We start from the raw sequence: 17,631 nt of genomic DNA, 5'->3' as shown, positions 1-17,631 counted from the left end.
TAGCCTCGGCCTAGCGCACTAGATCTAGCTCGCCGTGCCTCGGGGCTGAAGCATAATGTAGAGATTCCTCGTCAAGAATCCGCGCTAAACTTAGACCACGTACTATCTGTATTCAGCGAGGGGAGTAGCGGATAGAGTTACATGTAACCAACCGCTCGTAAATGACAGAAATAACGAAGTCGGTGAACTAAGTAAGTAAATGCATCAGCTTTAATTATGTTTAGGAGTACAAAAACGTGGGTTGTGCTCGTGTTACATAAGTTTTATTTACAAACATTGTTAGGTGCAATAAAGCAAAAACTTCGTGATAAGTAAGTGTAGTGTACGTTTTATCGCTAATGCCAACGCGAGGTATCGGTGTAACACAATGTACCGTAAGAGTGGAGGTAATTTTGTTTATGACATTTACACGGCTCAATGTCAATAACCCCGGGGCTGGCCGCGTGTGGACTGCTGGTGGAGGAGGTTCCTCGGGGACCAGCATTCAATCGAGAGTGCGGCGGCGGCGGCGGCGGCGGCGGCGCGAACTCTCGCCCGGAGGAGAAAGGCCACAAATTTCTCCTTGTTACGACACCGAGCGACGACCGCGGCGGGGGCGCGGGGCGCGGGGCGGGGCATTCGCGTGCACTGGCCTATATGCAGTGCGACGACTCGGCCGGGAGCGATGCACTCGCTGCATAGTGGCGCGTACTATCCGCTCACATGCAGCTAGCGTGCACGCGCGTGTGTGTGTGTGTGTGTGTGTGTAGGGCGCCGACTAGTCTTAAAAAAGGTTGTCATCAAAGAGGTTCGCTTCCCGCACGCTACTGCAGGGATGAACGACCCCGCCGCATAGAAACTGTTCCACTATTATGTGCTGAGCACATACGCGCCTGAACAAGAGCCTCGTATTACGAGGACTCCTCTTAAAGTAGGCTCCGGTGAATGTAAAAATTGCGGACTCATTTAACCAGGAAGACTAAATAAATACTGAGGTAATGTGAGGGGGTGACATTGTTATGATAAGAAGGTGCTGCAGGCGAAATGAATAAGCAGTAGGGTGAACATTTTCGTTTAAACACACGCGGACCCTAAAATAAATAGTGAGGATTCAACAGACTCTAGGATAGAAGGAGGGAACATCTGTTTGGGCCTTCATATTAGAACGGAATCTACATTAACATACATTTTCCATGTAACTTGTGGCATGCTGGCCTCATCACGTACAAGAGCTTGGTGACTGAAACTGGACTTACAGTTACAGAATATTTGTTTCCTGCTTGGTATCAATCTGTTTGTCCAACAAAGGTTATTTCTGTCATAAACCAACTAGGAATGTATACTTATATTACTCATCATGCATCCATCACCCGTCTCATAAACCATTCATCACTGTGCCTATTCTTCGAGAACGTCCCGTACGAATGCAATTCCCGAACGGAAACGAATGGCAATAAACTAGTGCGCGGGCGCAGGCTGCAGTGCAATGCACCGCGTGACGTCACCGCCAGGGCCGGCGGGGCGCGGGGTTTACCGCCCCTACCTCACCATCGCATAGTATTCATGACTCATAGTGACAGAAGGCTTCACTACATACACTTTGCGAGTAAGTACCTAAGCTACGTGGCTAATTAAACTGCCTGTAGTAAAACTTCAGTGTATGAAAGTTTGGCTAGACTTTATGATGTTATGAGTGTTATGACTTAATTGAGTAATAAGTAATAACTGTTCAATATAGTTAAAAGACTATAAAACTTATAGTGATATTTAAAAGAGAAATCAATAATAACAATAATAATAAAAGCAACCGGAGTCATTATTACAAAATCCGCTCAACCTAAACATATCAAACGACTTCAACTCGTAGCCAACTCATAACCCCAACACTGACTCAAGTCGAGCCGGAGGCGAAGGGTCGTCGACCTTTACAGATCAAGTCTTCCAATTTCGAAATTCAAATGTCAACTAGGTAAGTTTTCTAGAGAAGTAGTGAGACAGCTCACCTGCCAACTGTGGGGGCGGCGCATCGTGGTCTGAGCTAGGTTGTGCCATCTTGCGGTCAAAGAATTTAGTATTATTTCGCGAGTTCCCGAGTTTTCCGCGGTTGCGAGGGGCGCGCCACTGACGACGGTTTGGCGCGAAAAGCGGCTCGGGAACCGCGCGACCGCGTGGGCGAGCTGGCGCATGCGCCCCGCACCCCCCGCCCCCCGCCCCCTGCACCCCGTGACGTCAATGCACCCTCCCTCCGACTACCACCCCTTAACCTCGCTGTTGTGATATTTCAGTTGCGACTTAAAGTTCAACTACGGCTGAATAATTTATTTAAAAGTATTTCTTCAGACCATTTGAAATAGGCACAGACTGAAAAGGGCAAAAAGGAAACAAAGTGGTCTCATTTGTGAATGTAAAAGCATTATCTAAGAACTCCGTTTCGAAGTTTTTTTTTCTATCTATCCATTTATTATATACCATAAGATTAAGATGATTCCCTGGGATTGGAAAAACAAATATGGATTCTGTTCTCAGTGGGAATGAAATCAACACTATTCTATTACATAAACACAATTCATATAACGATTATGAAATCAGATCAATCCTAAAGAGATTCATAAATGTATGTATCTCCTTAAAAGATCATGGAGTTCGTGGAAGACTTCCCCCTGCGTGGGCGAGGGGTGTCGGAGGCGCTGGGCGGGCGGGGGGCGGGGGGCGCTGGGCGGGCGGGGGGCGGGGGCGCGGGGTCGCCGCAGTTCACGGTCACCGCGCCACCCGCCGGCAACGTCCGCTCGTTATGTCACTATTTATAGTCCCCAGTTCGCAGTCCATTAATTGCACAGATTCTAATTATTTTCAGTGCTTACTAGATTATTCTTGTTAGTTTCATTAGTTTCTACGCTACGCTTGAAATCTATGACAAAATAATGTACTCAATGTAATTTTTGCAGTGGTCTTATTGTTGTTATTTTTTAGTTCGCAGTCTTATTTTGCACAGATACAAATTATTTTCAAGGGTTTGTAACTGGATTATTCATATTTGTTAGAATGCTACGATCAAAGATGATATATATGATAATATGTTTTTATATGATCTTTTACAGTTTCGATATACCTATATTGTTATTGTTGTTTTCAGTGAGGTCGATACTAGCGCTCCATTACGGCGTTATGATTACTAATAAGAATATTATGAAGAGTACTTTATAATGATTATTCTGTTCTTAATAAAATTTATATCGAAAGCATAATATTTTATATAAAAAAGTGATTATACCAAACAATGCCATATATTATATAACTGATATGATAACACTCGATTTATACAGTTCACAGAAACCTGCAGCGCCATCTGTTGAGCGTTGCGCTCCACAGCTACTCGGCGCTAGATGGCAGCAGAGAGCGAGTAAGTTCTATTCAAAGTATTTTAGTTTCATCCGTTGTTCTTTTACAACAGATTAACCCCCTTATTCATAGAAAAGTTACAAAACGTTTTAACTAATAAACTGTTTTGTCCCTCTCTGTCAAAGAACAAATTGTTCTTTGTCGGAGAGGGACAAAACAGTTTATTAGTTAAAACGTTTTGTAACTTCTCTATGAATAAGGGGGAAAGACTATAACAATATATATTCAAGTATGATTTTTGTGTAAAATGACAAATATTTTCCATAATATTAATTACCTACCTAAGTATTTTATTTGAAATTTACTAATGATTCTGTAAAGCTACAAAAGGTTTAATAAAGTACAGCCTACAAAATAATTTGTTCATATAAAACGATTGCCATTTTAACTTTAGAGCTGAAATGTTAATTTAATTGGGCTAGCAATATCAGAATTCCGTCGACCTGTTCGGGGTAGGTCGAGCTGAGGTCGTTCACCTCTCTCCCTAACCTAGTGCGTATTTGGAGCAGGTCGGAGTCCTCGTCGGGCCGATGGGGGCGGCAAGGGACGCGCGGGGGGCGGCAAGGGGCGCAGGCAACACGGCCATCATCAACACTAGGGCATGCAATACCGCAATACCGGTATTCGTAATACCGGTATTAGGGACAAAATTCACGCTTTTTCAATACCGGTATTGAAAGTTAATACCGGTATTGAAGTAATACCGGAATCGGACTTTTTTAGGCTATAATAATTTTTTAGGTTATAATACTGTGAAAGCGCACTTGTTTCCAACCGTTTGGTGCAGTTTTCGGTCGTTTGATATCTACTGTTGACCATGCGTAAACGGCCACTGGATGTAAAAATAATATTTTTTTGTAAAATTTAAACTCTAATACTCAATTCTCGTAAAAATCTATTACAAAAAACTGAATTTCATTGCTTTTTCTCGTTTTATTTTGACGTATACGACCTTTAATCACAATATATGCCATTTATTACAAGGAAATCTAATACCGGTATTAATACCGGGATCCCGGTATTGAGTTGCAATACCGGAACTCAATACCGGTATTGAAAATAGTTCCGGTATTGCATGCCCTAATCAACACTCGATACTCGCACGGATAACGTAATCGTTACGTACCTGCTACTATTACACATTGTTTACTTTTCACTCATCCGGTTCACTTTTCACAAAGTCGGCCAAATATGTTTGCAAATTGTGTTTGCCTACCACGAAATGCATTGAAATTTGAGTCGCTGCATTCGACATTTTTATGAATGGAAAAAACGCGATGTCTTTGCTGATGTTACATTTCCCCATTTTTCGCGAACATCACGCATTTGTAAATAAAATAAAAACGTGACTTGTTTGTTTTGATGATATTTTTTTGGAACGAAAGCATTACGGTTTGTTTAGGTAGGTACCTACTTACAAGTAAAATTATACATTGGGGTGGTTGGTTGTTTCGGCATGCAGCGGTTTTATCTTTCTTTCTTTCTATCTTTCAGCGCGGGTTATATAACCGATGATGAAGAGCCGTGGCTTACTTAATACAAACAATCAACTAATTACTGCAAATAATCGTTACAATGAACCAATTGTTTGTACAGTTTGTGTACCCGCTGTCTAGTACCTGCGCCGCCCCATAGTGAATTGATGTCTAATTTCGAATCACGGTTATTGGGCTAGTAGCTTTCAACCAAGAAAGGTTTCCAATTAAGTACAGTTAAAATATATTACCTACAATATAAGTTAGGTACCAAAGTAAATATAGATCGTATGAAATAAAGTGGGTATATTGGCACCGAAACACAATTTGCAAGTGACCTGGAATATGCGTAAACCAACAAGAAATAAATATTGGTAGATAGAGATTGTGACACAGAGAGCCAAAACTGAGTCGATCACCGACATACTTCCTCCAATTTGTGTAAAAAATGAGGTAATGAGTACAGAGTACAGCGTGTTCAGTTGTCGGCGGGTCAGCGCGGGCCAGCGGGGCACGGAACGTCACAGCCAGGCTGTTGTGCGAGGCTGAGTCGAGGACTCGAGGGATGGCCAACTGGCCAAGTTTACAGTTTTGATCTATATGATTCTTGTACCAAAACTAGACTTTAAACGATCAGACTAGCTGTATAGGCAGAACAAGACCATGTTTACAGCCTGCTCTACTTTAGTGCCCCATATGTCTATGTCTACAATATTTCTGTAACAATGAAATTTCTGAAATCAAAATAGTGTTGAAACTGTGTTTTTGGTGTGCAATGGGTATTTTCCGCTGAGTGTGCGGCGCGCGCCGGCGCATTGGGGTCAGGGCGGCGCGGCCGTCGACCCGGGGCCCCTCCACCGCTCCGCCCCCCCACCAGCTCTACCACTGGTTACCTATTCGAATATTTTTCCTCACAACTTTCGCTGCTGATGTCGTCGACCGTTTTATGCCATATTAAAGCACTAGTTGAATTGTTCAACAGATGAAAGTATCGTCGTTAGTCGCTCCGGATGACATGCGATGCCCCCCTTCCTCCAGCTATTGTTCTACGAGTTACGTTGTCTATGACTGCGTTACGTATCATCTTGTTCTTTTTGCAACTAAATAGACTGTATAACTTCAGTACATGGAGTAGTAGGTATTCTTCGATACTACAGGTAAGTATATAATTATATGCTATGTAAAAGTAAATTTAAAAGTCTGAATAAATATTATGAAGGACAACATAGTGGTTCGTGATTAAACTGCGTTGATGTATGCTATGCACCTAAAGTAATTATTAATATTAACCCATGTCACAGCAACTTGTTTTGAATAACAAGTTATGTTATCTTTGATGACGTTTGCGACAGTGGGTAACACGAGACATGATTACTCCCTATGCACACTCAACTGTTTAAAATTAAATCTGTAATAAGTCTGTAATGCACAAAAAACATACAGCTAGGCATCGAAGTAGAGCTAGGTTATTATATAGGTGTTTGTAATAATGGATATATATCGTTAAGAAATGAACTTGTAATCTGCAACCATAACTTGTTTTCGTCAGAATCATTGTAAAATAGTAGGTATCTAGTAACATAAGCTAGGAGATGTGCGGCAGCGCCAGGGCCGGAGTGCGCCGCGTGACCCAATTGTGGGGCGGTGAACGACCGCGGGGCCTTGATCGCAATACTGCGCCCCCCCGCCCGCGCCCCGCGCCCGCGCCCGCCGCGCCCGCTTACGTCACACCCGACGTACATTGTTTTACGATTATTGAAAAACGTCGCGCGTACGGGATTAATTGAACGTTTTATAACGAGGAGCTTCTTTGTGATGCACGTGATTGGGTAATACGGATAAGTTTTATGTAGATTTGGAACAATGTATTTGTGTATTTGGGTAAGTACTATTAATTATAAGTACCTATCTCTCATCTAAGGATTTCGTTATTAAGTTTGAAGAACTGTATATTTTGCCTGAATGTAGTAAATAATTGAAGATTTAATTAATTTTATAACTACTTACCTATACTTATGGAATATTATTCCTTAATCCTAGTTAAATAATAAAACCTCTTTGTCCTAAATGTAAGTATAAGTAATGGTAGTGTCTCTGTATACTTGGCATAGTTTCAGAAATGTTTATGGTCCAAATGGTAAATTTACAAAGTCAGGTGTTATGTAAACCTATATGTATAGACAGTGGTACATACAATGAACCTAAGTTGAAGTCTAGAAACTTCTGTTGCACGCTCTCTCCGCCGTAGTCTGCTCTGCGAGAGCAAAAGAGACGGCGCAATCGGTACATTGCAAAAGGAGCGGTGTCACAGTTGTGCGAGTAAGAGTGAGATGACAGTATGTTGCAAGGTTTCGTACGGATTATTATTAGAGTATCGGCGCTAGGTTATTCTGAGGCGACCTAGATATCTGTTGGGGCCGATGACCGCGGGCCCTCGCGCTCGCGCGGCCTCCAAACAAATGGCATTCAGCGAACTGCGATGGGCTCCACTTGCGACACGCGGCCGTGGCGCTCCCGCCAGCAGCATTAGCCAGCTAGAGAGCTAGCTGGTGAGCCAGCCACAGCCAGCCAGCACCCCGGACCGGGGGGATAATGCCATCATACTATTACTACTAGGATAGGAGTAATATCAATATTCCATATTTATGTATTGTAAAAAACGTACCTATGCCCTTTCATAAATTACTTTGAAAGTGAAACTATGTACCTACATGGTATTTGATTGGCCTCATATTTTTTGATACTCGTTTAAGAAGGTACTTATCGCAATTGTCTGATTAATTGCCATATTGTTCTGATAGCATTTGATTGCCAATTGATAATCGGTGAGATCAAATTACAAAGACAAAGGGAGCAAGTGAAGCTGATATAAATGAATGCATGCGAAGGAAGATGTCCTCTCATTAGTCCGTCCCTGCTAGCGGCGGGCGAGCGCGGGGGCGGCGCGGGGCGCGGGCGGCGCGGTGATTAGCGGCGTCGAATATAGCCGGGAAGGCCGGGGGCAACGAACTCTGCTTGACCCAGATCCGCGCCCCTCCCCGCGCACCGCGCGCCGCCCCCTCACTCGCCCGCACTCGCAAAAAACAAGAAAGTGAAAAGGAACTTTTCGATGCTAGCTATTATTCAACAAATTATACAAAAAAGTTACAAGAATCGAATATCGATGAGTAGATGACTGTATTTTGTTTACAAAACACGTTTATTGTTATTAAGTTATTATGCTGATGGGTGACAAAATTATGAATTAGGTACCCTAAGTTTGTGACACAACTTATAAGGTATAACCAAAGTTAACAAGGTTATAAAAAATAAAGAATGGAGCAAAAAAAAATGCAGGTCTGTCAAAAAACACAGTCACACAAGCTAATGATGAGCAGACGCTCTCGCCAGGCACTCGTCATCATCACACACAGCACGGTGCAGGAACAGCGGGGCTTACCGGCGAGGACTCTGCCGAGGAGCTGGTCGCTGTCGGCGGGGGCGGCGGGGGGCGCCGGGGGCGCGGGGGGCGCGGGCTCGGTGACCGTCATGCCGGGCAGCGGGGCTCGCATGGGGCGCGTGCGGCCGGCGGCGGCATGGGCGCGAATGCCGCCGCCGCCGCCGCCGCGCCGCCACAACACGCGCGCGCTACTCGAGGCCTCATAGGCTCAACCTGTTTGTTTCCCGCTAACTCACTTTGGGCGCGATCCTTCTTTTGGACTCCTTTGAAATGTTATGGGACCTTCTTTGGATAAACTTAGCAGTAGCGCAGACTTTTATGGCTACAAGAGTGTAATTACGTTTACTTACTAGATAAAAAAACTAGAGCTTAACTTATGGAAATTAGGGTTAGAATAGGATTTTTTTAAGGTGTGCGATGTACTGTATGCATTCTATACCCTCACCTACCATTCCCTAGAGAGTCTAATGTTTTAATACATGGCGGATTGCCGAGATCATTGGTACAAGGAAGCTATAATACAGAAATTGTTACATTATGAGTCTGAATAAATTTTCTCAACAAATCATTATTGTATCTCATAAAAACAATCTAAACGCCCAAGCAAAGTTTAAATTTATAATTTGCCCTGTAGTCGTTGTCTTATCAAACTCCATAAGAAAAGCATATCCTGAGAATATGCTTATTTATTAACTTTTTATTAGTAATAACTAAGATTCATCAGATTTCAGATACCTATATCTGTCGCGACAATAACGCTGCTCAAAATCGGTTCACTTGTATAGGTAGTCAATGATTTAAACATGATGTCACCGCTCATTTTCACAATAATAATATCATAAAAATTATTACCACCGTTTACTATAACGAAATAAACTTGACCTACTACCTGAACAATATGTCTAAGTTAATGTTGGCTTAAAACAAATTTATTTAGCTCGGCCTTTACCATCAAATGACGTGATCATCCGAGGCGAGCCGTGGCAGCCTGGCAGCCGCGGCACACGCTACTCACTACATAGAGCTCGCTCACATGAATCTGTACAATTGTGCATGTGCATCCAGCCAAAAATGATAAAAAAGATGCATTCAAGACATTACTAATTTGCCATCTGATATGGGCTTTATACACCCGAAATAAATGACTATTTATTTATTTTATTTATTATTTATTTATTACGAGCATTAGTACTTTACTGAAAGAAAATATAAAATCCTAGAAGTCAAAAATATTTTATTGAAATAGTTATGAGTGATTTGTTTTCTATGTCGGCTTCCATTAAGTTTACGGAATTTTCTCGCGCTACAATATTTCCTGAAGCCGCCTGAATGTTTTCCCGCTTCTTTGTTGCCGCGAGTCGTGACGTCAGCGCCGCCGATACAGATGTACGCTGTATACCTCGCTGTGCTACTTCCACGGCTCTAGCTCTCCACCTAGGTTACCTAAGCTGAGCGCTAGCCGAGCGAAGCACAACCCACTGAACTGAAAACCTAAATCTGAAATTGGCAAATTAGTAACTGACTGAGCGAGCACAATTCGTTTTTAGGCCAAGGCGAGCAATCATGCCTCTATGTGCCTCCAGAGTGTGTGTGTATGTGTGTGCGTGTGTGTGTGTTTGTGTGTTTCTCCAGCAGCTCCATAAAGTCCATCAGCTTCAAGTATTTTTGAGATTAAATCAATTTGTTCGCCCTTGACTTAATTTTGTTATCGTTTGCACTACTTGTGTTGCTGTGTAGACGCCGAGTATTTTTAACGCATAGCGGAAATGATTTGTCATTGATGTGCTACCATGAACAGTTTTTAATACTCATCTGACCATGTAACAGATAAAACATACTGATGGATAAAGGTTAGTCGATTAGATTGTGATGTGATCATCCGAATTTGACTGCAGCACCTGCTCCCGGCATCGTCTGATCCGTTTTATATCGCTTTTATTCAGTATCAGACCACCCTCACTGGGACTACTATAGTATATTGTAGACATTTCAAACTATGAACTCTACCAATTTAATTGTAATATTTATTTATAAAAGTAGTAAAAACTGAAAAAAAACTATTAATATTTTCATTTCGGCTGTCGCACGTCCCATCTAAGGTGCGATACCTTAATAGCAATGAACAGTTAACATTGCCACAATTTGTTCGTAATTCCAGAAGCATGTAATTTATTTGTCTCAAATGTGGTAATGATAGCGAGCCGCGGCCGCACTCACATCATGATGTCGCCCACTTTCCATCCCAGCGAGCAAAACCATTAGCGGAATTTCTAACTCTACTCTTAATTTAGTCTAGAATAGGCTCGTTGGCTTTCCTTTGACTATTATTTGTATTTTATTATAAGTAATTTGAGTTAAACTAAATATAGAGATGATAATTATGTAGATTGAAGTGGCTATACCATGGCCCACCACCCACCACTTAGGGCGCATCTCATGCAGATTTTCTCATTAGAAGCTGTTCGATTTTAATAACGGGAATGCCTGAGAGTTTGCAATAATTGATATGTTAATTGCGGGGGTGAGATGCGGGGTGCAGGGATCCGCATGCAGGGTCCAGTGTGCAGGTCAGGAGCCGCCGGGCCGCGCTGACGTCAGCGGCCGACGACCCTCCCCGCACCCCGCACCCCAACCACCCCTCATTGTGCATGCATGTGCAGCCAACTCAGTGCAGAGGTATGTACCTATACGTAGTGCAATCTAGAACTTTCCGCGGCGAAAGCGCTAAGTAATTGTTTTCATGTCTCAAGCCGGCTGCAGATGAGAGAGTTTTTAATAACATTCTAACTCACTTATAGCGGTGACGGTGGAATTGAAAAAAAACTACGTTCTATTGTGGAAACAATGATTCAATATTGTATAGGTACATCTCGCTGTATGAATCAGTAAAATTCGCTTCAGGGCTGCTGAATGAATAACATCTTCAGGTTTCAGACACAAAGAGAGATAAGCAAATATTTTCAAGACACACAGATTCAAGATACATCCTCTTTGCAAATGAGTAATGTAGTGAGTCATGTGTGCGGTTGTATGTCAGTAGGTGATGTTTGTTATGCGCAGTGCTGGTGCCCTCATCACCGGCCCACAGTGACACACGGCACTCGCAATGAGACCACTATACATAGTGAGGTGGCTGGCTGTTGTCCCCTGCACCGACTGCAAGCGAGGCCTGTCCTGCAGCTGCTCGCGACCAGTTCCGCTGCTCATTACCTCCGGCTGCGGGAGGTGCTTGACCCTCGCGAGGAAAGTAGACCAAATGGCAACACCACTTTCATTTTCGCGCAACTCTCACCGCGCGTCGAGATCGAAAGTGTACCACTTTTGTGGCTGCGTGCGCGCACCGCCCCCCCTCCGTCCCCCGCGCGCCCCCCGCGCCCCCGGAGTGACTTTCTTACATCGGACGCACTTTCTTCAGGCCGCAGCTGACGAGCGTGTCACTCGGTTCTTCAATTCACTTTCTAATGTTATTGTGATCGCGGCACAGATCCGCGCTGCTGGCACAGTGCTGCGCGATCAGTGCGCCACGCTCTCACTTTCCACGCTATTAATTCTGCAGATCATTCATTATGTGCCTCGACACTGATCTACTTCGTGCACTCTTGTCGTTATTCATCGACTTTCTTTTCAACACCTGAGAGATTCTGTAGATCAGAGTTGCCTTAAACGTGTTTTTAATTGAGGATGCATATTGGGTTCAAATGATAGCTCCATTATTATTACGTTTGTCAATTGCCTCCGATGTGTGCACAATGATACAATCGATTAGCGTATATTTTTGATTAAATTAGTTGTTATGAAACTGGTCTGAGGTCAGTGACTTATTGTCAATTCATTATAAAACAATTAAGGCAACGGGAACAGGGCGGCGGATATATCGCGGGGCGGCGCAGGGGCGTGCGCGGGGCTGCGCGGGCGCAGCCACGTGTCTACCTGTTACGTAACTTTCATTCATTATTTATTAAAACACGAACCCGCCATCTTTAAACAAAAGGTGATGAACATTTAAAACTATTCTATTACGTGAAATGTTACGAAACTTGGCATCAGCAAATATTTCTTTTTTATTACCACTTCACTTTTCTTTGGGAAAGCACCACAAAGGCAGAATTGTTATGAAAACTACGTTATTGATTAAAGTTTCAGCTCAAGACCCATGTTTGTGAAACTCAGGCCCACACAGACCAAATGCACCTAAGTATTTGTAATGAAGTTGAATAAACTGTATCAAATTAAGTGACATGAATGCGTTTTGTCGAAACCTAATGAATGAAATTGTAAAGTAACTGCGGGTTCAGCGGTCAGCTGTCGTAACACGAGCAGTAGCTCATCTGCATACAGCCGAGTGTCCACGAGCCCGGCTCCAGGCACGGGTCAGCGGGTCTACATGTTTAGTGCTACGGTAATGCCTTCCCTTCTGCATATGCAACGAGGTTTCTGTGTCAGAGGAAACAACTTCAAACTGAAAGATATAGTTCAGTCGCTCAGCAGCGCTGGCTGCAGTCAGGGTCAGAACAACTATATTTTCATGGTTCGTCGTAAAACGTTATTGATGTCAGTTCGAAGGCGATGCGCGTCACGCCGGGCGGCGTGTGATGCGCTTCAGTTTCAGAAATAGAACTCGTAACTCTTCATAATAGATGTATTGAACACTCGCATAGAAACAAAGGCAAAGTAATCAAATCTATAATTAAGATCATGCTATAACGAAGTAATTACTTATTGCATTTTAATGTAGTATCGTCATAATAATATAGTTGTGTCTATATTTAAATCTATTATTGGCAGCTCTACTCAAATGCAATGATCGATATTTAAATGAGGAATGACGATATCTCCCTTCGTGTCGAATGGCCGTGTGTCCAGGATGTGGTCTCGCAGCAATACGCGCTGTACTCATGTACATATTATGTACTCAATAACTTTTACATCTGTACATAGTTTAGTGGTTCAATTACATACTACGCCCACACACACATTGTTCCGTACACATAGAGGCTACGTATCTATGTAATCAGGACAAACAGACGCATATTAATTGAATACAATGGAGCGGCTCCAGCCTGCAGACGGAATTCTTCGAACTGGAAGCAAAAAAACTGAGCATTCGATGAGGTCAATAAAATGTTACGAGTCTCCACCGAGAGCGCCGTGGAGAAAGTGCAAGTGGTTTATTACTACTTTCCAACACCACATAGTTCATTCGTTGGCATTTTAAACTGCAATTAGACACGATATTTTTACAAATTGTTTTATTGTCTTTGTCTAGGCAATAAATACTATCAAATATAAACATATAATGATAGAGTTGTAGTAAAAATAAAGCGCTTAGCGACACCACCATATCATGACAATGAGGCGGTATCGCCGCTCACGTCGTGGTCGCGTTATGAAAACAGTACAAAAGTAAGAGGCTCTGGCTCGGCTCAGCCTTGATCGCGGGATTGGCAATATCCTGGAGTGGAGCGAGAAGCTCGATTGGCGAAACCTTGCGACCCGCAGAACTCGGCCGACGAACTCCGCAAGGCCGCCGCCGCCGCCGCCGCCGCCGCCGCCCCGCGCCCCCCGCCCGCCCGCGCCCGCCCCGCCAGCGCGCGAGGGGCTTTCTTTGTTCCCCGCGGTGTCGCAACACACTCCATTATTCCACTCGCGGCACATCACTGTACCATTGCTCGAGAAAGTGGATCAACAGTTTTTTGTAAATGGAACATCCTCGGTCTAAGAGCTTGATTGGCCTTCACATGAATACAGTGTCTATAATATGAGCAGTTGCCCGAGCACAGGATTCGAAACCTCCGTTTTCGTTGCGTATCGTCAAATGTCACTGTCAAAATGTAAGGCAAATTTGTTAGTTCCAAAAGTGGCATTTGTTTTTTCCATGTTAGGTGGAATTTCACCAAACGCTAAACGTATTTAGTAGCCCGTCATACGTCTGTCAGTTGGTACAAAATGTATTTAAAATTTGATTTAAATACGTTTCGCGTTTGGTAAAAGCGACCCTTCGTGTAGATTCGAAAATAGTATCGAATCCTATGCTTGCGCCTCAGAACACTGTAAAGTGTATAACACCATAAACCCGCTGATGTTCATTTAGTTTCTCTATGATCATGCCATTTGAAACTCAGTCTATTCGAAATTAAATTCAGTTTTATTTTATTTTATTGTATACGTACAACTTCAATACTTTACAAAGTGTTGCAAAAGCTTATACTAAGCCGAAAAGGGGTGCGAATTTCTGAAAGTCGCTGAACAAAAGTAGTTCCGAATGACTTCTACAGTCACCCCCTTACGGCTTTGTACATACTTTTAGCAACTGTAAAATTTTAAATATACTTTCAGTAAGTTGTTTACTTGTAAATAACAGTTTGTAAGTTAATCTTGCTCTAACTGCTGGCATTGAAATACTTTTATAACGTAGTTATTAACATGTTGTAAGAATATTAGTTTTTAAGTGCTTTATTTTTTAAATGATGATCATTATTTTATTAGGTATAATTAAAACTGTCAATCAATAACTGTAATTGATAAGATGTACTATAATTTTTTTCAATAATTATTTATAGCAAACATTACTGCAAACACACTTATTTTAATACGATTTTGACGTAAGTATTATTATTGTAACTTTTTATTATCTGTTAAACTTGTGTGAAATTTTATCAAATACGGTATTTTAGGTAGGTAAGGTAAGTAAAGTATCTGGCCACGGCTGCTGGCTGCGGTACGGTATTGTTCGCGAGGCAGCTTTATGTAACAGTATCGAAGCAGTGATTCAGTCATGACTGAATACAAACACCAGTTACATAAACCAACGTACCAACTGATAATTTTTATATACTTAAGTACACTGAGTTATCCAGGTACCTATGTATAAGAATGTATGAGGCAATTGGGGACATAGAGAAGATATCGAGGTACTTATGTAGCGCGTGCAATTCCGTACCTATATTTAATTTAGCTTATTACAACTTTATACCTAAGTTTACATGCGAACGCAATTAGCGGTGCAATTGAGCGTTGCATTCCATAACCTACGCCAACAGCGACTCGCAGCTCACAGCTGGCTACCGCGAGCGGCAGCGGTGGCGGCGGCGGCGGCGGCGGCGGCGGCGGCGGCGGCGGCTAGAGGCCATGCACAGTTACATTTGCAGTTGAGAGCTATTTCGCATTGATCGTTATAGGTTCCATGGCCAGGTTGCGCCACGCGGGGCGCGCGGGGGGCGCGCGGGGGCCGCGGGCGGCGCGGGGGCCGCGGGCGGCGCGGGGGGCGGGGCGGCGCGCGCGCACTCTCCCGCGAGGCTGCGCGGCCAGCGACCCCGCGCCCTGCTCCGCTGACCCACTCTGCCCTCACCGAAACATTATTTCACTTTCATTTTTGCGAGCGCCTCGCTTAAGCTCGATGATGCATCCGTTTCATCACCTCGCTACAAAACTGTTTTCTCAAACAGTTCTTAAACGTCTTTCTAATGTATTTGCTAACTTGGTCTCGCTAGTTGAACTAGTAACTATATAGTAGGAGATAGTGGTGCGGCGGGTAGAGAGTGGCGCTTGCGCAACACTCGTAGCGGCGAGAGTGAAAGTGGAGACGCGGCTCATACTGATGAGCGTGTGACGCGGCGCTTGCGTAACCGCCCGCAGCTTTCCTCCACATTACAAGTTTGCTACGCGATGCTACGAAATGCTACACCGCTACGCTCGTAGCTCCGTAGCTCGTAGCAGTAGCCCGTAGCCCTGCTACGACAGCCTACGAGCTATAATAATTACGCATATCATACGTATTGGTACTGTTTTTATTGATGTTATAAACATATAAGTACTTATTATATTTTTTAAAGTATGTAAGCTAAATCCGTAGAACATTATGAATTTTGTTGTCAATAATGATACGTAAAATCGTGTATAAAGTGCAAGATTTTAATGGCGTATCATCGTATTTGCTCTAATTTATAATTTTTCACTGCGTTTCCTAACAGGGATCCTCATTTATTTTCCGCACCAATTGTTAATCGGCAATATCCGGCGCTGGTCGGGCGTCCTCGGCGGCCGCGGCGGCGGCGGGGCGACGACCGCCGGGACCCACTACAGACCGTACTACTCGGAGCAGAAGGTACCTGCAGGGAACCCCGCTCTTATTCCTGTGTGATAGGGGGTACAGTCGCTCGGCGCGGCGGCGGGTCTACAGGCCGCTCCCTGCCCGGAGTCGCTGCCTCTTACTGCATGCCGCCTAGTGCCACGAGACATCAAGGTGAAACAATCAGCTCCACTGCCTAGCTATATACCTACCATTACCAACCTATCATAAATACAGTAGGTACAATGCAGTTGCATGACTGCACTTATACGTAAAGTGCAAGTAAATGATAATCTTTATGGCAGGTAGACTCTCACATCAGCTTTTACAAGCCAGTCATAAAGTGCCCAAGTAATAGTCCCTTTCTACATAATAATCTAGTCAGCCTTGTTAGATAGGAGGCAATAAACTGTAGAACATGCAAACAGTATCGCATATACTGGTAAAGCAAGTAGTGTGGTGGTTGTGACAGCGATGCGTGGCGTGGCGTGGCATGCGTGCGTGCGTGGCGTGGCGTGGCGCGGCGCTGCAAGTTGCTCGCTCCGCCAACATTAGAATGCGAATTTGCCGAGCACGTCGCGAGATAAGTGAGTCAGGGTCGCGGCGGGGCCGACGCCCGGCCGTGCCCCGGCTTGCGCCACCGCCCGCGCCCCGCGCCCCTCCCGCCCCGCCCCGCGCCCCGCGCCCCACAGCCTGCCCCGGGGAACCACATCATCCCATTACGTTACTAAATGACATGCCTGTACCGCTATGTACAGACATAATATGTGATATGTACTAGCACTTAAACTATTCTATTTTATTGCACCGACGCGTAAAGCTATAACGTTTTAGGGGCAACGAATTTCGGGTGGTTTAAGAAGAGTTGATCCTATTTTATGAGAATGTAAACTGTAAATTATAACCGTAAATTATTATTTTTGGCTGTACAATATGACGTTGAGGATCATGGCGCTGTTTTACTATTAGTCATTAAATTATGACCAATAAAATTCAATGAGAATCTCTTTATACTCAGTTAGCAATAAACTATAGATTTTCTGGTTAAATTTCTAATAATTAAACACCCTCGCGATAACCTCTCCACTTGCAGTAACTACATAATAAAACAACTAGCAAACGTGTATAATATTATTTCTCAAGTAATTAGTTAATAAATAGTACATAATTATCTTTATGAGTGCATCGCTCTTGGCTCTATGGCCGCGGCGTCCCGGGAGCGAGCCAGGCTCAGGACAGCGGAGGGTCTACTTATTCTTCTCATTGTATCG

The 17,631-nt window shown here is 43.7% G+C and overlaps 1 protein-coding gene across 3 annotated transcripts in view; it reads right to left on the bottom strand.

The window, feature by feature from the left end:
• The window catches only part of LOC105384833 (ecdysone-inducible protein E75), a 77,210-nt gene that overhangs the window by 30,619 nt on the left and 28,960 nt on the right, over positions 1-17,631 (bottom strand). Inside the window, exon 1 of one of the 3 annotated variants that reach the window (XM_038118209.2) lies at positions 8,293-8,419. The exons of 1 other annotated variant lie outside the window; for it this stretch is intronic. In XM_038118209.2, the coding sequence (XP_037974137.2) occupies positions 8,293-8,404 (112 nt within the window). In that variant the 5' untranslated portion in view covers positions 8,405-8,419. Of the gene's footprint in view, positions 1-1,982; positions 2,094-8,292; positions 8,420-17,631 lie in introns of those variants that run through there. One more of the 3 variants, XM_038118211.2, reaches the window with a different exon arrangement.

Source organism: Plutella xylostella, chromosome 10 (assembly GCF_932276165.1).
Source record: "Plutella xylostella chromosome 10, ilPluXylo3.1, whole genome shotgun sequence".
Taxonomy (NCBI): domain Eukaryota; kingdom Metazoa; phylum Arthropoda; class Insecta; order Lepidoptera; family Plutellidae; genus Plutella; species Plutella xylostella.
This window is presented reverse-complemented; position numbering and strand designations above follow the sequence as displayed.